Here is a 25099-nt window from a genome sequence, read left to right on the forward strand (position 1 = left end):
AATTTTGTTTTCCGCTACGTGGACTAACAGAGTGTTTTCTGTTATAACAAAATGGCGGCAGTCCTAAGAAACCGACAGACTGTTCAATGGTCTTTTACAATCTGGCTCGCAAAAAGTGCGTTTCATCAAAAGTGTGACATCCAAAGCACAATTTTGATACGTCCAATATGATAACGACTTTTGTCGTTCATTTTATACGGATTACCGTCGGATGTACAATATTATTTAACGATATATCAGTTCTAACCTCACAGTCGAGAAACTTTATACTTAGGGTATGAAAACAATGTACGAATGATTATCACCTATGTATCTTATGAAGTCTTAAGGTTTTCATTAAGTAGCATAATATTGCCATCAATTTAATCGAGAAAATTCATTGGGAAAAAGAATATTTAACCGTCAGTAGACATCAAAACTCCTATAGATTCTAACAGGTTGATGTCAATGCAAATACAATCTGTTGAAATGATTTCTCAATTATCGCATGTTATGACTCTTGCAAACAGCATTATCGGAGTAAGTGTTCTTGCAATGCCATTTTGTTTTAAGCAATGTGGCATTGTATTGGCTACTTTGGTTTTATTAGTAAGTAGCGTCTTGTCTCGACTTGCTTCTCACTTTCTTATCAAGTCAGCTGTAATGTCAAGAAGACGAAACTTTGAGCTCTTGGCTTTTCACGCATTTGGTCATATGGGAAAAGTCTTAGTGGAACTGTTCATCATTGGTTTTCTTGTGGGAACGTGTATTGCTTTCTTTGTTGTTATGGGTGACGTTGGACCACAAATCATAGGGAAAATGATAGATAAAAATCCAGAAGATATCAGGACCAGTTTGCTTGTAACAACAAGCGTTTTTATTGTTTTACCCTTGGGATTGCTTCGAAACATCGACAGCTTATCCAGTCTTTGCACTGCTACAATTATTTTTTACCTATGTCTTGTATTAAAGGTAAATAATTTATTTTACTGTAACTACAAATTTTAAACAATGAAATATGTATTTAATGTAATTTATGATCGTCACAATATTTTATTTCTTTGTTATTAGACAATGACAGAGTCTATGCAACACATTTTTGCAGAAGACTGGTATGATCATGTATATTACTGGAGACCATCTGGTATACTTCAATGTATACCTATTTTTTCTATGGCTTTATTCTGTCAAACTCAACTATTTGAAATATATGAAACCATTCCCAATGTGTCATTAGAAAAAATGAATGATGTTGTACGTGGTGCATTAAATATATGTACAATTGTATATCTATGTGTTGGATTCTTTGGTTACATTGCATTTTGCACACAACCTTTTACAGGTATTTATATAGTTCTACACGCATGTCGCACTTCTGAGTCCTACTAATTTATTATTGAATTTGTAGGCAACATACTAATGAGCTTTGAACCTAGCTTGTCATCCGAAATGATCAAAATGGGATTTGTGTTTTCTATTGCATTTAGTTTTCCTCTAGTCATTTTTCCATGTCGTGCAAGTTTAAACTCTCTTTTATTTCGCAGGGTTCGTATAGTTGTAGCGACGTAAAATAATAGTAGAATAATATCATTTAGTAGTTATATATATATATATATATATATACATATATATATAATTTCTTACAGGTACATACTCACGAGCCATCTATAAGTTATTTACCAGAAACAAGATTTAGATGTCTTACTATTGCTATTGTTGCCGTTTCTCTGACTGCTGGTATTCTAATACCAAATATTGAATTTGTTCTTGGTTTAGTGGGATCTACAATTGGAGTAATGATATGCCTAATATTCCCAGCAATATTTTTTATATCCATTAGTAGCAAACATACTAATGAGAGGTTATTAGCACAAGTAAGATTACTAGGTGAATTCATTAATTTTAATATTATTTATTTGTTTATCATTAATATTCTCTTCTTAATATATTATTAGGTGATTTTATTTATTGCTATCTGCATTATGATTCTAAGTACATATGCAAATTTGTATGCTTTGGAAGAATCTACTAATACAAAAGCATTGGCAACAACAAGCAAACCTCTTAATCAAATTAATAATTTACCATTAACTGTAAATAAAGACGACAGTAATGCAATAGCAAATATTCCTAAGAACCCTGACATTCTACCAGATATTAAAGGTATTAAATACGTTTTATTATTACTATGTAGCATACAAAATGACAGCAGTAACAACATTATTCATTTTTAGAGAAAATAAATCAGATACCAGTTCTAAATATTCTTGACAAATCATTGAACTTAAAGACGAATGATGTTCGTCAGGAACCACCGATTCCAGTTGAGCGCGTAGTTGTTGCGGAGAAATTAGCAGCGGGAACACAAAAGTCTGTAGAAAGTATTGTAATTACAGCTCCTCCAGTGAAAATAATTAAAAATGAAATTGTAAAAATAGGAGAATCTGATACAGCAAACGTAAAAGAAGAAAATCATCCCGTAGAACTAAAAGATAAATTTGTAGATATACAAAAAACAGATAACCTTATAAATTCTGATGCAATTAAAAAAGAAGAAACGGAACTAGCTGCTGATGCAGATGCTGCTAACATAATGGCTGCAGAAAGGCATGAAAAACTTAGAAAGACTTTAGAAAAGTACAAAATTGAGCAACAACAAATGATGCAGGAACAAAAAGAAATATTAAAAGATCTCAAGGAACTTAGAAAGCTTGAAGAGAATGAAAAGGAATTAAAAATTCTTAATCAAGAATCTGTTTTAGAAATGAAACAAAATTCTACAAACTTGGATGTTAATAATAATAAGAAAGCTTTAAACAAAATAAAAGGAAATAATGAGAGAGTTTCGAGTACAAAATTGAATGAACAGTCTAAAACGGTAAATAATGATGATAAAATTAAAATCAAACAGGCGAGGGCTAAAGAAGATAAAAGTATTCAAACGGATATTCAAAATGAAAATTCTGCCACAGATGTACAAAATAAAATATTAAATAAAAAAGTCTTTGATGGAGAAAAAATCAAAGAGACGAAAGTTACATCAAGCAATTCAAAAGAATTACCAAAAGGTCCTATTTTAAATGCTTTGTCAAAACGTGGATTGCGAAAGTCTATTGCTACTAATGAATTAGTAAGTAATAGCAAAGGTGGAATAGTCTTGCCTAAAAATGACAACAATAGAGCTAATAATATTAATTCTAATTTACAAAAAGATCCGAGTTTGAATACCGAGAATCAACCAGTAGAACATGAATTTTCTTTACCCATTGCATTAAAAATGCGAAATCAAACAAAAGTAGACAATGCGTCTATTTTATCAACAAGTAAGTTAGAAGAAAATATTCAAGCGATTCGTAGAGATATTTTGGAGGACCATGAACGCGAGAAACGAGAAATCGATGTGAATGTAGAAGAAACTAATACCAAAGTTACAAGTGATATGTCAGACAAAAACACTGAATATTTATTAAAAAATTCTACCTTAAAAGATGATCAAGAAAAATGTTTCAAGCAAAATGAAAATATTAATGAAAACATAGCCAGTAAAACGATAGAAGGGTTAAGTGAAAACCCGTCTAAAAGTGATTTAGTTGAAGCGTCGTTGATTAAAACCAATATATTACTATCGCAGCAAGAAGTAAATGCCATTTCGGTAGATTCTAACATTCCTATAAGAGGAGAATACGTCAAATTAAACCAACGAGACTTGAAGTCTGTGGATACTGATGAAGATTGTAATTTTTGAATCTTCAGAGACCTGATTAGGAATAGTATATACGACATAATATATGTGTGAAAACTTATTTTATAATTAGAAAATTGATGTAATTATTTTGTTACTGTTCCTTTCGACTGTTTCCGTAAGTTAAACATGTACAGTAGATATTTATATTACACAGTTACACTGTATATCGTCATACATATCGCTATGCGTTTATGTTATAATTATGTACGAACGAATATGATTGTGAATATATTTTTACATTAAAAAACGTGTTATTATTTACTAGGAACTTTTTTCACTACAAACTTGGTCATTTTCTCACCGATGGCGCCACTGGTACTAAGACCGGTATTAAATAAAATATTTAAAAAAATGATAACTTTGACATAATCACACATGGACTGACCATTTTATTATTTACTACACTTAATAATTAATTTTATTTTATTTCAAGTTTTTTACTGAGCGGCTCAATGAGCGGTGCCTCTTTTAAATGCACCCATTGCTTGGCAAATCGAGATAAGTATGCGCTTCAATGCGCTTGCGCGCTGCGTCACACTTATCACTTATGAATCAGCTGATGAGAGGAGAGGATTGTTGCTCTGAGTTTCAACAATATTACAGTAAAAGTTAAAAACTATGTCGTTAAATACAGCGCACGCAAACGGCGGTGTCCTTATACACGCCGGTGAATGGTGAGTTACGATAAACGTTTGTCATTTTTGAGATTGTTACCGCTATTTCGTATGTGTCGACTGTGACGTTTCTGCAACGTAGTTACTATCGTGGCCTTCCTAAGACGACTTCCTTATTATTTCAATAATCTTCCTTCCATTAATCATAATGCCGTATTGAACCGCAAAAGATGTTTGTATTTTCTAAATTACGTTAACATGTATTCTACATTATTTTAATATAACATTTTCTACTCGTTCCTTAGCATATTATTATTTTGCGACAATGTTACAATGGAATTCCATGGACAAGAGCAACCAGAGTTTCTGGGTAGTAAGCGTGGTCGATTGTACCTAACAACACATAGAATGATCTTTAACGCTAAAGATCAGAAAGAGAGGATGCAATCTTTCAGCTTTCCATTTATAACACTGAGCGAAGTTGAAGTTGAACAGCCAATGTTTGGAGCTAATTATATCAAAGGTAAATGCCGTGCTCAACCAAACGGCAATTGGATTGGAGAATGTAAATTCAAATTGCACTTCAAAAGTGGTGGTGCTATAGAGTTTGGGCAAGCCATGTTAAGAGCTGCATCGATTGGTATGTCTATTGTACTTATACATAAAGAGAAAGAATAGTACTTGTTTAACCCACAAAAGTTTATTTCTTTTTGTAGTATATATACAGTTTTTATATTTTTTTCTAGCTCAACGTAATGGGCCTGGAGCTGATGCGCCACCACCTTATCAACCACCAACATCAAGTTGGTATGCTGCACCACCACCTGCTTATCAAGCTGCTCCAACTGGGTACTATGGCTGGGTACCACCTACAAATGTATTTCCAGATATGCCACCAGGTTAATAACTAACTTACTGACTACTTATAAAGCAAGCTTGTTCAGTTAGTAAAATGCCATTGTTTCTAATTCCTTTATTTATGTATACAGCAAACAGCGTATTTATGACGGATATGCCACCTCCATACCCTGGTATAAATGCACCTTATCAAGGATACGCGACCGGTGCACCACCTCAAGGTGCATGGGGCGGTGCTGGTCAACCACCCGCGTGGTCACCACCTCAACAAAATGGTGCAGCTGGATGGTCAAATCCACATTATAATAGTCAACCAATGTCCCAAGCAGGTGCGTATCCACCCTATGGGCAACCGACTTATAATAATTATCCACAAAATCCACCACCATATTCCCAGTATCCTCAAAGTAATAATTACACCCAGCCTGGGTATTATCCTCAACAAAATCCTTACAATTCCTATCCACCTACTTATTAATTATATCAAGATTATGATAGTATACATGTTTATTATAATTTATTATAATATTTTATATATGTGCTATAAAATTATAAAATTTAATACATTTAGAAGTAATCGAACTTTTGAAAATGATTCCGCCAATCGACTATGCGATGTTACGATAAACGAAGTAGAATGTACATTTCTTTAAAATGTTTAAAGTGTAACCAAAATTATCTTGAAAATGATGCAAATACATTTATACTACTATATTCCATAATAATGTAACGTATATACATAGAATAATGAATGCTGAATCGCTTTCAAATACTTTTTTCTTGTCGTATGTATTCGCGGACAGTACGGAAAGTATTACCTGTTATTGTTATCTAATATACTAAAGTATTATATTTTCGTTGTTTTAATAGTATAATATCTTTATGACACTCATTATAATACAACGAACGTACTATGTTATTAAAATTTAGTCAAACATAACTTGCTGTTTTTATTTAAACCCACCAATTCAAAATGTGACTTTATTATAAAAATTATAAAAATCTATTTTACGAAATAACTGGATAATGATGTCACATTTTTTTATTTCATCTGGCAAACTTGAAGGTTTTAAAATTATGCAATATTGTTGCATAACAGGTTTGGTTGACCTGAAGTAAGGTTGACTTTCACTATGGCTCAGTTATTATCTCATAGTTGTCAGAGATAGTTCAAAAATACGTGAAGTGTTATTATGAGTTCTTGACCAGTTTTAATCGATTTATTGACTTATTGTGTACAGTAAAAGAGTGCATAAAATTGTTATCTTTGTATCATTTTTCATAAAATAGATGAAAAATTATATTTTCAGTGTAACCAATGAATGACTCAATCAAAGTATGCTATGACAAAGTACTATTACTGGTAATAGCAGCAAAAATCGTAAAGATTATATGATCTTATTAAATTTTCAGAATATTTATCTTCAAATTTATATTAAAATTGCTCCATCTTATAATTCTGCTTCATGGACAAATTATTTGACAACACTAAAACTTGATCAAATACCAATAACATTCATTTCGAGAAACAATCGAATTATAAAATATTAAAGTAATTAATTTGTTTAAATTAATCCCTCTGACAAGAAAATGCCAGATCATTTTAAATTTGCTGCATCAAATATATACATATGTATGTTACTTGTCACAACTTTAAACATATTTACAATTAAAAATTGATCATTTTAACTTCATCAATGTGTTATATTTGTTTTTCTTCTGCAGATGCAAAAGCAGCAGAAGCTGCTCAAAGTGCATATTATGATCCAAGCAGACCACAATGTGCCTATGTTCCACCTCCTGCATACTATGTACGTGTAACATTTATTAAATAATTCGTAATTTTTATCTTGAGGCTATAATCTTAATATGTTTTAGGAAAGTCCGCCAAGTTTCCAGCAAGCAACGGAAAAAAAGGATCAGTAAAATTACAGTAATGAATTCTAAAAACAGTGGTGTAATGCCAACACTATTGCTGTCTGAATAGTATTATATGTATAATATACTGCATAGTAACAGGTATATGCATTCCATTTTAGGTTTTGCTCTAATGTCATTTCGGTGTGTGCATTTGAATAAAATAATATTTCTATCTTTCATATATTATTCACACTTTTGAATATTTACACTATATTGTACTGTTATGCTTCAAAATACGCAAGTATTTATACTTATTGTGTAGATTGTACAAATATTCTATAAAAAAAATTCTATTGTTTCTTGTGCAATTAAATGAATATATAAAATAAAAGTTACTGCATACAAGCATGAAAAAAAATCACTCGTATCGAAATGTTATCTATATTCAAACATTTTATTAATTATAAAAGGTACATAATATATGTACATATACATACATATATAAGAAAATAAATAATAGATAGTATCGCATAAAATTTATATAAAATTTAAATAGACAAAATATATTCAAACATATGCATTTTTTCATTGGAGGTACAATAGCGTACTTCCAAAATTTAAATACGTGTATATAAAAATAATTTTCGATTGCGTAATAATCACCTACATTAAAGGCAGTTGGTTTCATATTACATTATTATTTCGACTAGTTTTTCTCTGTGGCAAAAATGGCACGTACGATGATTCGCGTGTATTTAAAAATTTTATACTATTCGATAGTTCATAATAATTCAGTTAAACAGGCAGTGTAAAATATTACAATATTCATTATTGTATAAATATATCGTAAGTATCAGTAAATATGTAACTTTCACTAAAAATGGCACCAATATATATCGTATTTTGAACAAATTTCTTAAGAGAGTAATTTAATACTTAAATGCTGAAAGCAAGACAGTGTTTTCCGATCGTACTATCTAAAAATATTCAACTGCATGGAATGCTATTTGTGCAGTCTGTAAAAGTGTATAAATCATACAACTATGTATCCATATGCAATACATAAAAATCTAGCCATACTCAGAGGTGACTGTTAAACTGATATTTCCGTCTATAACATAAGTGCCATGATACCAAATTCTTGTATCTAAAAGTACAATGTCTCCAGCGTGAACGGTGAAATTAAAACGTGTACAAATATGATCGCATTCTGGAGTCGGAGCGACGGTCCACGTTTTATTGCCTATAATTTGTCCTTGCCACATGAGACGCGAGATGTAGTCCAGCTGTTGGCAAAAAAAAATAATGAACCAAATAACAATGTAAGTATGGGTATAGATTTGTTACAGTTCTGGTACATACATGCATAATGGCACCTTCCTCATATCCCAGAAAAACATAATTAGTATAAGGGACTTCTGCATCTTCTGGCAAAAAATGAGGTAGATAGTAAAATTGTCTCATAATATCCAAAATTTGAAGGTGACAATTTTTCCAACCAACATACCACGGCTCTGTTCCATTATGTTGCATAGCTCTGTCTTCGCTCATCGCAAAAACATCGCGTAAATTAGTGAAATTACTTTTGAAATGCAAAAATTGGCATTCATCTACCGCATCATAAGCACCATCGATAGTTTCATACAAATTTTTGAAGAATTTCCAACTAAATACCTTCGAGGCTGGCCAGTGACTTGCAGCATTTTTTATCACCATAGGTTGAGAAGAATAAGCATACTGTTTAAATTCTTCTCTGGTTAAATTTGGCAAAATCAATGCTGAAGTAATATTACAACAATAATCGCAATTAGATATTGGCCTTGTAAATTCCCATATGAGATAATTGTTTGGTATTAAACACCTTGTTCCACGAAAGCTTCTCATTGCATCAATATACAGATATTTAAAGAGTATACTACAGAATAGTGGCACAAATAAAATAAGAAAAAACTTTTTTGAGCAGATATGTGAAAGGAAGCTTCTTGTATGTTTTCCATTATTTTCTATGCTAGTAGATTTAAGATCTGATAGAGATGCACCTTGCTCCAAAAAGCTTTCAGTTAGTAAAAAAAATGCTTCTTGTATTTTTTCTAAAGTTTTTTCTCTTTCTTCCATTACTAGTAATACTGGCAATTACTAAAGAATTAGGTTAAAGTATCCATTGATATTTATACTCTAGTGTTTCAAAATTCTATGTTAATATTGTTGTCATCAGTGTCAATAACATTTCATCATTGCTACTTGTTGATTCATCTACTAACTATCGTATAGTTTCGAAAGATGCTCACAACTCAGCTTAGTAACATCATAATTCTTATGTCAGTGTAATGTTTAATGTAATATATAGTTTTTACATCAACTTAAATGGATTTAAGTTTTCTTTTTACACTTCACTCAGTCTGACGACTTTACTCGTTATTTTCTTCGAGTGTAGACTTCGTACGGCAAGAAAATGCTCGATTGCTTTAAAAATATTCATCGTGTGTCGTCTAAATGCATATTCATGTTGGAATTAGCTGGTATTAGCAAGTGAACGTACATATGTTCCATTGTTATTTGCCGACGCAACAGTTATGACATAAATACAGCCTTCTCCAAGCGTTTAACTGTGTGTGTTTATGTCACTATACCTTACCCACGCACGCACACACTTCTACACTGTATTAAACCTTGAACCACTTATGTTTCTTCGAAATGTGAAGGTTGCATAGATTGCACAACAGATACTATCATCCTCTGATTGGTGCGAAATCCTGTATCTCTTCCTAACAATTTTTGTATCTTCTTCTTACATGGAGCGAACGAAAGCTTAAAGGTCCGCTCGCTCTCGTCTCGAAGTATGAAGTAATTTAATACCCTAATAGGAAGTTTCCTGTTCACGTGGCGACAAATGTAGGGTAATACAAGGCGTAACGCAATTTATGCGAACGAAATGCAAAAGTAAAATTTGAAATACCATTTTAAGCATTAGATGCTAAAGCAAATGAAAATAAAATAATATTTTAGAAGTGTTACTTGGGTAACAGAAATGTACAATAATGCAGATAACATGTACGATAAAGCGGATGTAAAAATAAAATTAAATAAAAAATATTATCTATACATTTCACGTAATCGCTGCATGGAAACAAAGAAAGTCGACACAATAGAGAAGTCTTAAAATTGTTTATTTTATCAAATCACACAACATGATGTACAAGTCATATTTAAACGGACATTGAAATTGATCTTCAATGTGCAAATTGCAGTTATGAATTCCATGTAGATATTACGGTAGATAAATTTGATTTGTCGTTTTATCGTAACTCCGATTTAGTTATATACGTTACATAGTATAAAACCTAATTTACAGCAGTTATAATACTAAAAGTATGCAATATTAACTTGCTTACGCTCGTCGAGATATGAAGTTTCGAGTCCATTCGAACTTCTAATTCCGTGACGGCTCTTTTCCTTGACAATTTATTCCTTTATGTAGGCCAATGTTAATGTATTTAATTTGGTAACAAATTCGTTGTTTTATTATCGAACAATATTCTGATGAATTTTTTTTCAATATTGACTTAGCTTACTACAATCCGACCAATACTTATAATTCGTACTTTTTTATTTTTTGATTGAGGGAGACATAATAGAGATAAATTCTTTTCAAAGCATAACATTTAAGAGAACTGCTTCAATGTTAAATATAAATTATTATCGTAATAAAGTTGTAGACATTATATGAATACTTGAACTATTATCGTTTATTCTTTAATATCGATAAATGTGGCAAAAAGTTGAATTATTTCTCGACGAACTTCAAAAGATTGTAAATGCAACATCATAACTTCTTTCTTCGCTTCTTCCTATAAATGTAATTTTACAAAAATTTCATTTTTCTTTTTTTAAAAAGGTTTACATGTTCCTATTTAAATAAACAGAAGAGATAAAATTCTTTGATCTGTTCATTTAAACAATAACTTTACCTATAAAGTAACAAGTGTATTTTTAACATAAATGTATTTTTTAGAGTTAAAAAACTTATTATATTTACAAGTCTTTTACAGAATATAAATCAATGAAATTATTATTATAATTACCATATTATCTCAATGTATAAAAAGATTTCGATAGTTTTGAAATCACAATATTGTGCAAATATTTTACCGTCGTAAAATGAGCTTTCGAAAAGCAAACACGTCAATTTTATAAAATGACTGCCATCATTTTCAACAAAATTAAACATTATTTATCTAAAAAAATTTCTTAACAGAATACTTTTATTAGGACACATCGGTTATAATCCAACGCAAAATAAGTTATTACTTACTGTTAAAAGTGTGTGACTAGCACAGTCGTGTTTGTATCAATGCTTACACCTGATTACACTTTGCTTTCGTAGAGACAGACATTTCCATCAGCAATTGATCAGAAGTAGCACCACTTGCCAAGAATAGCATCTTTTATAGCCGATATGTATTGTGCAGGAACCCAATATATCCAATATCTCGACGCCTCTGTTGTGCCCAGTTGTATAGCCTATGATTTTTATGTTCATTTAAATGCATATATGTACGAAATAACAAAATAAACAGTGCGAAAATACACACCATAATATGGTACTCCGGATGATCATGTATAGCTTCACTGTGTACACCTTTTATGGAATTCATTGGTATTTTGTCAGTTCTTTCTCTTGTACCAATCCAAAGCTGATCTTGTTCCAATTTAAATGTTAATCTAACTTTGCCACCAGATTTATTTAACATGCCAAACAATGGAAAGTCGGGTAGAGGCTCCTAAATTTTTATTTATTAATTTAGTCTAGATTACATTGATTAATTAATTAAATCAGGAATTTAAAACTCATACCTTGCTACCTACTAAACCAGGCATAACATCTTCTGGAACACCTTTATCTAAAACTTTCCTATGCAATTTCTGTTGAGACCATGGCTCTTTGTCTGAAGAGGAAGCAGCTTCATCTGAGAGATCTTGCTTTGTTGGAATTGATACAGCTAACACATCATCTAACTTTGATCCTACTACCATGACTTTGGCACCTTAAAAATATGATACAATATTATATGAAAGAACCATGTAAAAAAATAGAACTGATTATGTCCTGTGTTTGGAAAATTACCTTTTGTAACACCCAGATTTCTAAGGGTTTGTTCATCTTTGGCTAATCCTTTGATCATAACTTTCTGCATAGCTTGTGGTACAGATATGATGTTTTGAAGGTGAGCTTTTAATTCCGCAACTGTACCATCAAGTGGAAAATTGATGTTAATCCGCTGTTTATTATAAATCACTTTAAAGTCTATATTCTCTCTAGGTGGATCTTGCGAGATTGTTACTGTGTCATCGTTTGGTTGTACATCTGAAACTTCGCATTTTGATGTGGTGTCTTTTGTTTCTATGGATGAATTTTCATTAGAATTTGTATTTGATACTAATTCAGGACAAGGAGTTACATTACAACAATTGTCGTTGCTTTCATCCTTTGCAGCATCTGAAAAATATAAAAAAAAATATATGCACAATATTTACAGTTCTGTTCCGACTTACAAGGTACTTTTTTCTACTGAAAAATAATAATTTTTTTTTATATTGTTACGACAGATACTCAATATGCAGAGATCTGTCAAAATTTAAGGAAAAATTTTACAAACAGATTAGATAAGGTTATGTTCAAAACGATACGTGTCTGAGATTTACTGATGATTCTTATGCAGATTTATTAACACATTGTGTTTAATGTAAATAAAAAATAGATGTAGAGATGGTTTTCAGAAAGATAATGATCGTTTTTAAGAAGTTAATTCAACGTATGCAACTGTTATTTATAATATTTCATAACAGGATTATTTCGGGTGACAAATATTCGTTAGATTCGTAATAATTAAAAACAGACACACGAATAATGATAAAAAATATTTATTGATTCACAATTGTTACTAAAAAGCATGAAAAATCGCCAAGATTTAGTGTACGTACCCACGTACTCCATGATGAACTGTATTTCGTTGACCAATCAAAACTATTGCAAGATGCGTGTAATTTCTGCCATTCGTATTTACAGCAATCCTCAGAATGACTTTCAAATTTTCAAATATATTTTCGAAAAAAGGTGATACTTCTCTTTTTATTCAAATCGATATGAATCAGTATATTAAAATGATCTGAGGGTTATAACTTGATACAAATCAGAATGATAACTGAAAGGTTGACGGGTGCATGCAAGTGGCAAGTGCATGTAATAAATTATTCTGTTGTAAAAATGAAGTTGTAGATAATATTGAATTCTTTAGTTATAGAATAAAATGTACAGGACGAAATTTATGACTTTCAAACGCGTGCAACATGAGTATCGTTAGATTTGATTAAACTCTGTTTGATATGCTGAATCGTTTAAATTTATCAGCATTGAACAAAATCGTGGTTTATTTGTTGTTCATTTTGCAACGATTCTTGTGACTTTTCCGTCAATTTTAGTATGAATATGTTCAAACATGTACTGAAATTGTAAAAACAAAGAAAAAACCTTATGTTATTAAACGAACGATATTATACAGGATGTCCCAAAAATGTTGTAAAACATTGAAAGGGGTGGCTTCGTTGAGGAGATATTAACGGAAAACATTGACCAATCAGAGCGCGCGTATACCGTTGGAGCGGCTGTGGTAGCGAAGGCTACAAGCTAAGCGGCCGCGCTTGTATGCGAACAAGCGACTCGACGTGCATCGAAGGACATTGGACGTGGCCGCTTAGCTCGTAGCCTTCGCTCTCGCGGGCGCTCCAGCAGTATACGCGCCCTCTGATTGGTCAGTGTTTTCCGTTAATATCTCCTCAACGAAGCCTCGGACAACATTTTCGCTAAGGAAAAAGTTGTTTCAAATTACCCCCCGTGTTACAAAATGTGTTACAACATTTTTGGGACACCCTGTATATTCAAAAGAAAAAGCGTAAGCGAAGTCTTTCCTTCGCTCGCTGCACTTTCGTAGAAATAGAAATGTCTAACTCAGAATATACATAAAATGTAATAGCCTAATTAGAGTGTAAAGGATTAATTGCTGATTGAGCATCAAAATGATTAGTTATCAGTTATTGGTAAGGAAGAATGCAACATTGTGCATTCGAACAGCGTGAGGTGGCATTGTGATCACAGATCGCCATCTTGTGCACCACATGACCTCGTTGCCGTGTCCCGTGACCAGCTCACGTGAATTTTGACAAATTCAAACGTTTTCGGTAGAAAAGAAATGGATATATTGGAGCAGCACCTCGAACAACAGGATGTCAGGTAGTGTTTATGTTAAATATCGACTGGCTGATAATGCGAACACCTATCCCTCCTGTTTCGCTCGAGGTCTCCTCAAGGTCACCACGTAGTGCACAGTGCGCACTTACAAGACTTAGGACAACGGTCGTGGAAGTAATAGGCATAGACGTAATTCTATAGATACGTTACATATCCATTCTTCAACGTACCTACGCTTGTTTTACAGCACTGTTAACGCGAAGGATGACGGCGGCACGGGAATTGTTATCGAAGAAGCGGAAATCGTTGACTGCGAAGGTAAATACCACTGATACTCCAAAAACAAGTATAATCGAGAAAATTACATACGTGTTTCATGTCTTGGTTATGATAAATAAATGTTATGTATGAGGAGTATATTTGTGTGATTTGATTTAATTCAATCGCTGTGTGTATCAGGAGATATTGCGAATCTTTTACAGGGGAAAATGTTGGAGAAGATGGACTGCGGTATCAAGAAGCTCTTGCATATAGAGTAGTCCAAGTAAATGGCTCTACTGCTGGTAATGAAATAGAATTGCCAGTTACCCAACCAAATAATACTGTACAGGTCTTAACATCCCCGTTAAATGGCCAGTTTTATGTTATCGGAAATGCTAATGATGTTTTCACCACTGCGCAAACTTCTAGATCTCTGGTTCCTAGAACCACCACTTTACAAATAGAAACACCAAGAAATTGTACTACAGGATTGAAGAAGGTATAAATCCTTACTCTTTCCTTTAAAATTTATGTTTGAATTTGAGTTTCAGGTGTTTTATATTTCATTCTATATTTTAGAGAGACGACAGACGGAGGGCGACCCATAATGAAGTTGAACGCAGACGAAGAGATAAAATAAATAATTGGATTGCAAAGTTGGGAAAAATCATCCCTGAGTGCAATGCTACATCGGCCACTAATGGAAGCGGTAGCAGTGGTGAAGGGAAAGCAAATTATGAAACTCAGGTAGCAAATCAAATTTCTGGTAAAATTTGTGTTAAAAGTTTATAAACATTGAAATGTACATATTAATGGTTTATTCAGAGCAAAGGAGGAATTTTGGCGAAAGCGTGCGAATATATAGGAGAATTGCGAGCGGCTAACCAAGGACTGGGCCAGTGTTTGCGAGACAATGAAAAATTACGACAAGAAATATCCTCTTTGAAGCAACTTGTTGCACAGTTGAAACGTGAGAATCTTCAACTCAGGACACAAATAACATCTACCACAGGAAATAACGTTGATGTTATTCATCTGAGTCCTTAAAGAATTGTTAGTTTACGACACAGTGCTTCTTTTTGTAAATATTAGAAAACGTAAGCTGACCGACCGGCTAGACGAAGTATTTACTCTTATATTTTTTGTTTTCATGCGAGCCACATCAAATTTCGTCGTATTGGAATTACATTCTTCAAGGTGTATAACAAATGGTCCTAATGGTATGGTCATAACTGCATTTTCAACGATTGCATCCATATATATTTTTATGTCTATCAAGTATTTAACGATCCAAAAAAAGAATAGCATAATCAATTTTGTGCCTAAAATATCATTCTATAATTCTTGCAATAAGTTTTAAACATCTGTTGTAAATAATATTGATCTTTTCCTCTTACGAAAAGATCGATCGCAGAGCTCCGAATTTTACATTCTTAATGCTACATTTGTACGATTGATCGATATATCTTAAGTGCAATTTTATACTTCGCTATCGTAGTGATCGAAAAAGTATGAAGTCGATATTATTGAAGTTACGACTATTCCTCGTAGGACCCGCTAAAACTGATTTTATTTCTGTATATGAACGAGCCAAGGCTGTGAATATTGAACATTGATTTGAAATTTTTCGGAATATAAAATTTTAAATTATGCAGATGAAGTTAATTTAAAAAGAAAAATGTTTTGTTATAACACGATCGATGAAATTGCGATACGAAATATGACGACTGAATCATTAGAGATCGTTAAATATTTTTTATTTTTAATACTGTTTTCACGAGTGTAGAGTAGGTACTTCATGAAAATGAACTAGGAACTGAGAATGTAAAATAGATTAATCGTACACGTATGGATGTGTATGTATATTTATATATGTATATATACACGTATGTGTACATATACATATACGTATGCATATAGCAATAAACATATTTTTTTCAACCAGAGGTTTCGAACGCAATCAAAACGCGTCGGAATCATTGAAAAATTAAGTACTGGTTTGTAATATATCGTTGATGTATATATACCGCGAAGTTATTGTTATATAATAATATTATTATTAAAATGAAATTGAATGAAACCTAATGTTATTTTTACTTTAATAACGATCCTTTTTTTAATGCATAGTCTTTATTCGTTTTTACATATGGTACAATGGAAATGTCGAGAAGTTATTGGAACACTGTTTGAGATGCATCTTTTTCTGTACTTTCTTTTAACGATAAAAGACCCTGCACCTTAACAGTTTAACATTTTGACACTTTTATTAAACTTTCAGACCATTTTACAACGTTTTAACGTTTAAAATAACATCTACTTTTATGTAACGTCTGCATTCGTCGCTTAACACGTTTACATAATACACTATTATAATACAATATTTAATACTCTTTAATCGAAGTTCCGTTCTTTGTAAAAAGCTACCATATCATCCCATACCACAACAAAAATATAGTTGACCGTTAACTGTTTTTTTTTCCTAGGAAAAACAACGTATAAGGATGAATGGAAAGCTTCTTACGATGCTTTTACTCTTACATACATACAAACGTTCCTCTGTTGAAAGCTTTTCCTAGTTATCTCGATTTTGGCCAAATAAATTGACCGGAAGCTTGATTATTTTCCAGGAAACTTATTTTTCCTATCAATTCAAATTAATTACATAGAATTTCATTCCAAAGTTCAGAACTTATTATAGCAGTTAACATATGTGTAGCAGCTGGAAACGCATTTAAGGTCGTCCTATTTTATTCTTTTAGCCATCACACATTATCTTCTGTTAAATATTAGTTAATACACGTACAGTTATAGCAGATTTTATATTTGTAACTCTTTATGTACAATTGTTTTTTTTTTAAACTATTGAAACTAATGTAATAGCTTTATGTGCGATACGTGATTATGAATGCCTGTTATACATAAACTCCTCTCCAGGATATTCAGGACTTCCTTAAATGACCAGCATAAGATTCCTGAACGTTTACATGGAGAAATTATATTCATATGAATGCATCTGATAATTAATCTTCCAGATTTCTAAACGCCTGTTGGATATCTTCGTGTAACTGATCGAAGTCAGCTCTAATTTTCCCTTCGCCATCTTTTACCGGGTCCTGAAATAAATAAGAATATCTTACGTAAATCTTGCGGTCCAATTTTAAATACATTCGTAAAATGCTACTCTTGAACAATAATATTTACCTTGAATTTCATGGAACTCAATTGGTACAGAATGTTACCCATGCTATCTCTGATAACATTCCACGTTATTTTATTGTCAGATTGCGCTGTGGACTCCACTGCATGCCTCGCCATATCATAGAAAGCGATCATGTTTCGCAACATTCCCACAGTTTTATAAAATGGACAGAAACGATCATATGACGAATAACTGCGAAGAATCAATGTTAAATATGAAAGACTTAAAATGCGTCAATATACGACAAATAACTCTCGTACCTGTTCTGTTGTAAGAAATCGTCTTTCAGCAGTTTCGCAACCTCCAACGTAATTTTGTCTGTCTCAGCGAGGGAAGCTTTACCAACTAACTGTACAATCTCGGACAAATCCTCCTCTTCTTGCAGAATCTCTTTTACTTTCGTTCTCAGAGGAACAAACTCTTGGAAGTTTTTGTCATAGAAATCGTCTAACGCTCGCAGATATTTACTGTACGATATAAGCCAGTTGATGGATGGGAAGTGCTTACGCTGTGCAAGCTTTTTATCAAGACCCCAGAACACCTACGGGAGTCAATAGAATAAAATAAAATTTCTATAATTTGAAAATGATGTAAAAGAAATTGGTAGTATCAGTACCTGCACGATACCAAGGGTGGCACTAGTAACAGGATCGGAGAAGTCACCACCTGGCGGTGATACAGCACCTACGATACTAACGGAACCTTCACGATCGGGATTACCTAAGCACTTTACTCTGAAAGTACGATATGTACATTAATAACTTGTCTCGATTTGTAAAATGACCTTGCGTATTACAAATTAATACCTTCCTGCACGTTCGTAGAAGCTAGCTAGACGAGCACCAAGATAAGCAGGATAACCGGAATCCGCAGGCATTTCAGCCAACCGACCAGAAATTTCACGAAGAGCCTCAGCCCAACGAGATGTTGAATCAGCCATCATAGAAACGTTGTAACCCATATCTCTGAAGTATTCTGATAGAGTGATACCTGAAAGAAAAAATAAATACATGCAACAAAATGTTTAACGGCAGAATTTTCTTAAAGATTGTACACGTACCGGTATAGATGGATGCCTCACGAGCAGCCACAGGCATGTTTGAAGTATTAGCAACCAAAGCAGTACGCTTCATGATAGACTCGGTGACACCGTCAATTTCTACAGTTAGTTCGGGGAAGTCACGTAGTACTTCAGACATTTCGTTACCACGTTCTCCGCAACCGACGTAAATAATTACATCGGAGTTGGAATATTTGGACAAAGCTTGCGAAATTACAGTTTTACCGCAACCGAAGGCACCTGGGATTGCCGTTGTTCCACCTTGGACACATCTACAATTTTAAAGAATATTTTAAGTCTTAGTTTACAATGAAGTGCGGGTGAAAGTAAAAAAGCTAAATTCTTACGGGAAGAGGGAGTCCAAGACTCTTTGGCCAGTAAGCAGAGGATGGTTGGCTGGCAACTTTTCAGTAACAGGACGAGGTTGACGTACCGGCCATACCTACATACCATATGGTAATATGAAAGTATAATAACTTCGGTACATATATAAATTAACAATGATTGGTTTACCTGAAGCATAGTATACTTCTGCTTTTCGCCATCGAATTCCGTTTCTAATACAACATCCTACAAAATACGAAGATACAGGAATTAGCTACCAGCTGCATTAAACAAGTTTGTATAAGTTTATTTTGATTTATAAAAATATTATATAACTTACTGTAACTGTATAGTTTCCAGCAGGAGCTACATAAGTTACAGTTCCCTTGCTCCTTGGAGGCAAAATCATCCTATGCTTCACTAGTGTGTTCTCATAAACTATGCCAAACAGATCTCCACCAGTGATATGACTACCATTTTTTATATTAGTTGGATTGAATTCCCAAGCTACAGATCTGGATAATGCTGGCACATTGATACCCTTTGGGATGTAAATGGAATTGGTAAGCTCATTGATGTCCTTCAGTGGTCTCTGGATACCATCAAAAATGCTACCAAGAATACCAGGTCCCAGTTCTACAGACAATGGTTTACCAGTTCGTAACACAGGATCTCCAACAGTTACACCATTAGTTTCTTCATATACCTATATAAAAAACAGATAAATATATAGGGCTGTTGGAACACTTATGAATTTGTGAATAAATTATAAGAAATTGCTGATACCTGAATGGTAGCCATATCACCTTCCAAACGAATGATTTCTCCCACCAACTCATAATATCCTACTCTGACTAGCTCATACATAGCTGATCCAGACATCTTTTCAGCAGTGACCACTATGAGAAAGTTAATAATGTTAAAAAGATGAAAATCAAGTGCAAACTATGGAAATTATATTGTACACTAACCAGGACCAGATACAGCATATACATATCCAAATTTGGATTCCCTCTCCTCATTACTAATTTTTGACAACCCTTGGCTCGTCATTTTGAATAGTTCTTCAAGTAAAGACACTCAATAACTGAAAGCAGATAAAATTGTTAAGTAAGGACAGATTGAAGTAAATACAGCAAGGAACAAGTATTTTACAAAAGAAGATAAATTAATGCGAGGTCAGTTAAATTGACAAAAAGTAGATTTTGATAGAAACAAATTTCAAAAGGACAATTGTTAATACACGTTTGATCACGGGATCAAGTTAGTGCCACTTCAATCTGACACAAAATCGAAACGAATCACACAGTACACATTGATGAAAGATATAACGTACTGACAATAAAAAAAAAACGAGGATCGTGGACAATTTTCTCGGGCCAAGTGTTCTGACAAGCACCGTGATTCAATTTTGTTTGAAATCGTCAAGAAACTCGATGTCAAGTAGCGCATCCATTCATCGTAAAATTCACGTGAGCAGTTCATTTAAAAAGTAGGCGTAGCCCTCTTTAAGCCCGCGAGACTTCTGCTGGTGACGAGAACATCGATTTGGAATGAAATAGTCGGTCATCGATCATCAGCATTGAATAGCTGAAATCGTTCCTCGTTTGAAAACGCGAATTCTAGGCATTGCGAACCAAATAAAAGACATAAACTCTACCGAAGATCGAAAAACGATGGCGCATTCAAACTGGTGCGATCGATACTGTACGCGGTAGTATATTTCACAAAAATTTCAGACACCGTCTATGTAGCGTGAAATTGTTTTAATTGCCTCTACTATATAGTAAATTGAGGGATGCGAAGCGATCTATAATTAACGAAATAAATGACAGTAAAGAAACTTACGAGATGTGCAACGTATCGCAGTAAATTCACTCTATAACAGCGAGTCAAGCTTCAGAGTCGAGCCTGGCTGCTATCACAAGACAGGTCAGCTGACTGAACGATGTGCTCGTTTTCAATTGTCAGTCCTAGTAGAATTAAGAGCTGGTTTACAAGTAGACGACACCATAGGGTACCCACAATTACGGCACTGCGACGAGGCTTCTCAAAATTGCCACTAGAGGGGTACAGCGACAATTCTTTCTCAAGATTTCAATTGTGCAAAATTTATTTATTACAGAATCTTTTTTTCACCTGAAGAACCTCGTATTTAAGTTAGGGATCTGGTTGTAGGAGAACATGTTCAGGGGATTCTTGTTCCATCCATATAAAAACAAGTGATCTTCATGAATTTTTATTTTGGTAATTTTTAGAAGCAAATCATTTTATTCAATACGAAACGAAATAGATAAATATATTTGTGTTAAGTTTTAGATTAGATATGACTGGTTTTGAGAGATTCGAATAATTTTTACATGATATCGACGATACGTTGTATATTCGCGTAATACGCGCAGCAATTACGAATTGTATAAACGTTTTTGAACTGTACCGACGAGAGCTGGATAAAATTAGAACAGCCAAGGCACGGTTATACTTTATTGCTATAATTACAAGAAAATATATATATGTTTTCGACGTGTTCTTTGTCGAGCGCTTCCTGTTACAAAAATGATTAAAAATAGAACGAATAGTGATTAGTGATTAATGTAGAATACATTCTATTTAAATTTTGCATGACCTTGAATTGTCGAATGAACCATGACCTTAAAAAAGATTTTCTGTTAAGTATAACACTTATTCTTTTAAGTCAAAGAATGAATTCTTTTTATATTTCCTTCGATCATTAAAAGAATGGAAACATTTAGACGTGGTTAAAATACAAGGGGTACCCTGTATACAGGGTGTCCCAAAAATGTTGTAACACCTTGAAAGAGGTGGTTCGGGAAGTGATTTGAAACAACTTTTTCCTTAGCGAAAATGTTGTCAGAGGTTTCGTTGAAGAGATATTAACGGAAAACACTGACCAATCAGAGCGCGAGTATGCCGATGGAGCGTAGGCTACGCGCTAGGCGGCTGCGCTCATACGTTACCGCGGCCGCTCCACCGGCATACTCGCGCTCTGATTGGTCAGTGTTTTTCGTTAATATCTCTTCAACGAAACCTCTGACAACATTTTCGCTAAGGAAAAAGTTGTTTCAAATCCCCTCCCGAACCATCTTTTTCAAGGTGTTACAACATTTTTGGGACACCCTGTAGGTATCTTCTCCATCAGTGATTTATACGAACCTAAAGGCGACATCTCTGTACCCTAAGACCAGTGACGTACGTAGAACAATTTTGAGAGGGGTTCACATAATAGAATTTTCTATATACCATAATTTCAAAAAAATTATACAAATAACTCACAGATTGAAAAAGAAATATATATAAATTGCTATACAATGTGATTTATCATATTTATGAAACAACCACTCTCCCTTTCAGGTTTACCTTGTACTTAGACAACTATCTACAGCAATGAACCTAAATGTCTTGAGGGGCGTACTGGATGGTGTTTTTAGTAGTTGCACACTATGGGGGTTTTAATGGGTAGTTTCTGTATTCCTATTACACCAGGGAACCCCACATAATCCCTGACCTTACTTTCCCCCAGGTAGAAATAAAAATTCTAATACGATAGTTATGCAACCTACTTCTTTTCAGATACCGCGCGCGTGTGTGTATGTGTGAAATGTGTGACGCACGGAGTATAGCATCGAGTGTAGATAGAATTGTATGCACATTCGAGGAGTAACTTTCGTGGATTGCGATACTCTTCTAATGTTGGTGTCCATTGGTGTCGCAGTTCGTTGATTATCCGCGAAGTTGTACTTGGTTGTATTGTACTAACATAGTATACAACACGCAGTTCGTGTCCTCGCTTTGACAGTTAGTGAGAATTAGTGCATTTCATCGAACGTTTCATTTTTGCTGGGAAGGCTATTAATTTTCGACCAACATGAATATACAGAATTTGCAGGAATTCATGGAATTGCTTGGACGATTAAAAGTAAGTGATGGTCGAGAGCTGTTGCGAGAGTTTACGATTTGGCAGAATTTTATTCCACTAATGGATGACAAATGAAAACTGTGAATTACATTTAGATTGTATTTTTCAAATTTTAAGTTTCATTGAATGAATCTCGGTTAGAAAGTTGTTTCAATTAGTTATAATAAAAATATGTATTAACCCTTTGCGTTCGAGGCATTTTTCTACACAATCAAATCCAGTCCATTTTTATAATAAATTTTGAAACAAAACATTTACAAACATTTATGCCTCAATGTATTATTATTTCAATTAATAATTAGCTGTATTCTGATACAAGTAAAATTGAAATTGTACGTTCAAAAAATCACTTTAAAATACATATGTTGTTTTAGTGGCGCCACTCGAGCGCAAAGGGTTAACTAGACGAGAAGTTTGCCTGTCTTTGCGCGAGGCAGTATTGTGACAAATATAAACTCGTGATTTCTGGGCGCGTGCAGACGCACGCTATATGTGTCAAATGTTTGCATTTAGCATTCCCAATCAGCATGATTTTGTGTAGTAATCCGTGTGTTGCTATACCGCATACAGCATATTTGTTATATAATGATTCAACGTCATTTTCTAATGTAAATGGAAAATATGAAACAAAATAGTTTTGCATGACTAATGAATGAATTAAATAAAATGATCTTTATAATTATTCGTTCAAATAAACATTACCTACAAATTAGTATATCATGCTTCAATTTTTTACTTATGCGAGTAAAATTTTGCCAGTTCTTGTATATCACCTTAGCAAATAAGCCTTATCTTGTTATAATTTCTTACATGTATATATATCTATGAATTTAGCATATGAAGAGAACAGGATGGGTCATTAGAAATATTTCTGATCCAGAAACAATTGCTGGACACATGTACAGGATGGCTATGCTCTCTTTCCTGGTAGATAACAAAGACAATTTAGATAAAGTCAAGTATGAAATGGTATTATTCTTATCGTTTATTATGATTCATCATAATTGAAGCTTTATTAATCAATTAAATTATATCCATTATAGAATTATGCAGATGGCTTTAATTCATGATTTAGCTGAATGTATTGTGGGAGACATAACACCACATGATGGTATTCCACCTGATGTGAAACATAGGCTAGAAGATGAGGCTATGGAGGACATTTGCAAACTGTTGGGTGACAAGGGTCCTATGATTTTGGAAATGTTTCGTGTAAGTGTTATCCGTATAAATAAATATATGTACATATATTCTACTATGATTAATTTATTCTACTATGATTATTAATATTTTTTCTCATAGGAATATGAAAAGCAAGAGTCCCCTGAAGCCAAGTATGTTAAAGATCTTGACAGATTGGATTTAATTATGCAAGCATATGAGTATGAGAAGAGAGACAATGTTCCTGGCGCCTTGGAAGAATTTTTTGCAACAACCAATGGGAAAATCAGACATCCTTTTATTAACCAAATAGCATCAGAGATTACTTCAAGAAGAGATGCTCTATCTCGCGATTCATCTAGTTTAAAATAAGAAAAATAAGATCTTTAGAATAAAAATTGCTCCTTGAAATATTTACTTCATTCAGTTTTTATACATTTTATTTATTAAGTTCAAAGAACATTACACATAAGTCATAGTAATAGGCTTTGTTCTATAGTACCAATAATAAGAATACTGGAAATTATATTTTTATTTAACGCAATAACTTTTCAATACAAAGTAATGATAACTCCTATGTCTGTTGAATATGTTTCAGATTTTATAATTGTAAAACTCGCTTCTAGTTTTGTTATGTTTATAACATATTTCATGTTACATTTTCACATAATATGAGAAAATGAATTCATTACCGATCTAGTTCATTCGTCGTTAACGGAGTTAGACATTAGTTTATGTTTTACAGTTAACATAATAGTCATTATACCAAATTCCCATACAATTATTTATTAACTACTTATGTTAGCTAATAAAGTTTTTTAAAGTAATTGTGATTGTTTATTTTGTTGTTTTATT

At 33.1% G+C, this 25099-nt stretch overlaps 7 protein-coding genes across 14 annotated transcripts; 4 read left to right on the plus strand and 3 right to left on the minus strand.

Moving 5' to 3' along the window:
• The first annotated feature begins 138 nt into the window (after positions 1-138).
• Positions 139-3808, plus strand: LOC128886197 (putative sodium-coupled neutral amino acid transporter 10). Of its 2 annotated transcripts, XM_054140851.1 has the most exons (7): positions 142-275; positions 794-951; positions 1051-1321; positions 1388-1524; positions 1626-1853; positions 1935-2142; positions 2214-3808. In XM_054140851.1, the coding sequence occupies exons 2-7, from the start codon at positions 799-801 to the stop codon at positions 3722-3724; spliced, it is 2508 nt and encodes an 835-aa protein (XP_053996826.1). In that variant the 5' UTR covers positions 142-275; positions 794-798; the 3' UTR covers positions 3725-3808. The 2 variants fall into 2 exon arrangements, with proteins under 2 accessions (XP_053996825.1, XP_053996826.1); XM_054140850.1 differs by having other exon boundaries at positions 139-951.
• A 429-nt stretch (positions 3809-4237) lies between these two features.
• On the plus strand, positions 4238-7474 carry LOC128886501 (WW domain-binding protein 2). Of its 2 annotated transcripts, XM_054141449.1 has the most exons (6): positions 4238-4398; positions 4644-4978; positions 5085-5237; positions 5328-5525; positions 6922-7007; positions 7075-7474. In XM_054141449.1, the coding sequence occupies exons 1-6, from the start codon at positions 4343-4345 to the stop codon at positions 7120-7122; spliced, it is 876 nt and encodes a 291-aa protein (XP_053997424.1). In that variant the 5' UTR covers positions 4238-4342; the 3' UTR covers positions 7123-7474. The 2 variants fall into 2 exon arrangements, with proteins under 2 accessions (XP_053997424.1, XP_053997423.1); XM_054141448.1 differs by lacking the exons at positions 6922-7007; positions 7075-7474 and having other exon boundaries at positions 5328-6136.
• A 106-nt stretch (positions 7475-7580) lies between these two features.
• On the minus strand, positions 7581-10119 carry LOC128886500 (uncharacterized). Of its 3 annotated transcripts, XM_054141446.1 has the most exons (4): positions 8731-10119; positions 8564-8597; positions 8419-8483; positions 7581-8342 (listed from the first exon to the last, which is right to left on the minus strand). In XM_054141446.1, the coding sequence occupies exons 1-4, from the start codon at positions 9169-9171 to the stop codon at positions 8127-8129; spliced, it is 756 nt and encodes a 251-aa protein (XP_053997421.1). In that variant the 5' UTR covers positions 9172-10119; the 3' UTR covers positions 7581-8126. The 3 variants fall into 3 exon arrangements, with proteins under 3 accessions (XP_053997421.1, XP_053997422.1, XP_053997419.1); XM_054141447.1 differs by lacking the exon at positions 8731-10119 and having other exon boundaries at positions 8564-8706; XM_054141444.1 differs by having other exon boundaries at positions 8419-10116.
• Positions 10120-10206: 87 nt separating this feature from the next.
• Positions 10207-13255, minus strand: LOC128886502 (ubiquitin domain-containing protein UBFD1-like). Of its 3 annotated transcripts, none has more exons than XR_008459850.1 (6): positions 13039-13255; positions 12182-12553; positions 11911-12101; positions 11649-11837; positions 11369-11577; positions 10207-10904 (listed from the first exon to the last, which is right to left on the minus strand). XR_008459850.1 is itself a non-coding variant. In XM_054141450.1 (5 exons), exons 1-5 carry the CDS (start codon positions 13049-13051, stop codon positions 11467-11469), a joined length of 876 nt encoding a protein of 291 aa, XP_053997425.1. In that variant the 5' UTR covers positions 13052-13255; the 3' UTR covers positions 10207-11466. The 3 variants fall into 3 exon arrangements, 1 of the variants encoding a protein (XP_053997425.1); XR_008459849.1 differs by having other exon boundaries at positions 10207-11291; XM_054141450.1 differs by having other exon boundaries at positions 10207-11577.
• Positions 13256-14189: 934 nt separating this feature from the next.
• LOC128886471 (upstream stimulatory factor 2-like) lies at positions 14190-17140 on the plus strand. Its single transcript, XM_054141393.1, has 5 exons — positions 14190-14344; positions 14550-14620; positions 14785-15062; positions 15143-15310; positions 15389-17140. Exons 1-5 carry the CDS (start codon positions 14304-14306, stop codon positions 15608-15610), a joined length of 780 nt encoding a protein of 259 aa, XP_053997368.1. The 5' UTR covers positions 14190-14303; the 3' UTR covers positions 15611-17140.
• On the minus strand, positions 16675-21109 carry LOC128886467 (V-type proton ATPase catalytic subunit A). The gene is made up of 12 exons (XM_054141388.1): positions 20995-21109; positions 20118-20233; positions 19933-20045; positions 19487-19852; positions 19336-19392; positions 19170-19264; positions 18823-19094; positions 18569-18752; positions 18379-18496; positions 18023-18303; positions 17765-17954; positions 16675-17676 (listed from the first exon to the last, which is right to left on the minus strand). The coding sequence occupies exons 2-12, from the start codon at positions 20197-20199 to the stop codon at positions 17584-17586; spliced, it is 1851 nt and encodes a 616-aa protein (XP_053997363.1). The 5' UTR covers positions 20200-20233; positions 20995-21109; the 3' UTR covers positions 16675-17583.
• A 1649-nt stretch (positions 21110-22758) lies between these two features.
• Positions 22759-25082, plus strand: LOC128886472 (5'-deoxynucleotidase HDDC2). 2 transcript variants are annotated; one of them, XM_054141396.1, is made up of 4 exons: positions 22759-23083; positions 23918-24042; positions 24127-24295; positions 24386-25082. In XM_054141396.1, exons 1-4 carry the CDS (start codon positions 23033-23035, stop codon positions 24614-24616), a joined length of 576 nt encoding a protein of 191 aa, XP_053997371.1. In that variant the 5' UTR covers positions 22759-23032; the 3' UTR covers positions 24617-25082. The 2 variants fall into 2 exon arrangements, with proteins under 2 accessions (XP_053997371.1, XP_053997370.1); XM_054141395.1 differs by lacking the exon at positions 22759-23083 and adding an exon at positions 23476-23691.
• The last annotated feature ends 17 nt before the right edge of the window (positions 25083-25099 follow it).

This window comes from Hylaeus anthracinus, unplaced genomic scaffold (assembly GCF_026225885.1).
Source record: "Hylaeus anthracinus isolate JK02 unplaced genomic scaffold, UHH_iyHylAnth1.0_haploid 11982, whole genome shotgun sequence".
Taxonomy (NCBI): domain Eukaryota; kingdom Metazoa; phylum Arthropoda; class Insecta; order Hymenoptera; family Colletidae; genus Hylaeus; species Hylaeus anthracinus.

Coding starts and splice junctions, on each gene's coding strand:
- LOC128886471 (XM_054141393.1), top strand. CDS start 14,304: ATGGATATATTGGAGCAGCACCTCGAACAACAGGATGTCAG. Junction 14,345..14,549: donor CTCGAACAACAGGATGTCAG/GTAGTGTTTATG, acceptor CTTGTTTTACAG/CACTGTTAACGCGAAGGATG. Junction 15,063..15,142: donor GTACTACAGGATTGAAGAAG/GTATAAATCCTT, acceptor TCTATATTTTAG/AGAGACGACAGACGGAGGGC.
- LOC128886501 (XM_054141448.1), top strand. CDS start 4,343: ATGTCGTTAAATACAGCGCACGCAAACGGCGGTGTCCTTATACACGCC. Junction 4,399..4,643: donor CTTATACACGCCGGTGAATG/GTGAGTTACGAT, acceptor CTCGTTCCTTAG/CATATTATTATTTTGCGACA. Junction 4,979..5,084: donor GTTAAGAGCTGCATCGATTG/GTATGTCTATTG, acceptor ATTTTTTTCTAG/CTCAACGTAATGGGCCTGGA.
- LOC128886502 (XM_054141450.1), bottom strand. Junction 12,102..12,181: donor AAATCTGGGTGTTACAAAAG/GTAATTTTCCAA, acceptor CATATTTTTAAG/GTGCCAAAGTCATGGTAGTA. Junction 11,578..11,648: donor ATCCGGAGTACCATATTATG/GTGTGTATTTTC, acceptor TAAAAATCATAG/GCTATACAACTGGGCACAAC.
- LOC128886500 (XM_054141444.1), bottom strand. CDS start 9,171: ATGGAAGAAAGAGAAAAAACTTTAGAAAAAATACAAGAAGCATTTTTT. Junction 8,343..8,418: donor AGGAAGGTGCCATTATGCAT/GTATGTACCAGA, acceptor TTTTGCCAACAG/CTGGACTACATCTCGCGTCT.
- LOC128886197 (XM_054140850.1), top strand. CDS start 442: ATGTCAATGCAAATACAATCTGTTGAAATGATTTCTCAATTATCGCAT. Junction 1,322..1,387: donor TTGCACACAACCTTTTACAG/GTATTTATATAG, acceptor TTGAATTTGTAG/GCAACATACTAATGAGCTTT. Junction 1,854..1,934: donor ATGAGAGGTTATTAGCACAA/GTAAGATTACTA, acceptor ATATATTATTAG/GTGATTTTATTTATTGCTAT.
- LOC128886472 (XM_054141395.1), top strand. CDS start 23,611: ATGATTTTGTGTAGTAATCCGTGTGTTGCTATACCGCATACAGCATAT. Junction 24,043..24,126: donor GACAATTTAGATAAAGTCAA/GTATGAAATGGT, acceptor TATCCATTATAG/AATTATGCAGATGGCTTTAA. Junction 24,296..24,385: donor TGATTTTGGAAATGTTTCGT/GTAAGTGTTATC, acceptor TTTTTCTCATAG/GAATATGAAAAGCAAGAGTC.
- LOC128886467 (XM_054141388.1), bottom strand. CDS start 20,199: ATGACGAGCCAAGGGTTGTCAAAAATTAGTAATGAGGAGAGGGAATCC. Junction 19,393..19,486: donor CTGGAAACTATACAGTTACA/GTAAGTTATATA, acceptor CGTATTTTGTAG/GATGTTGTATTAGAAACGGA. Junction 18,497..18,568: donor TTCTACGAACGTGCAGGAAG/GTATTAATTTGT, acceptor TCGTACTTTCAG/AGTAAAGTGCTTAGGTAATC.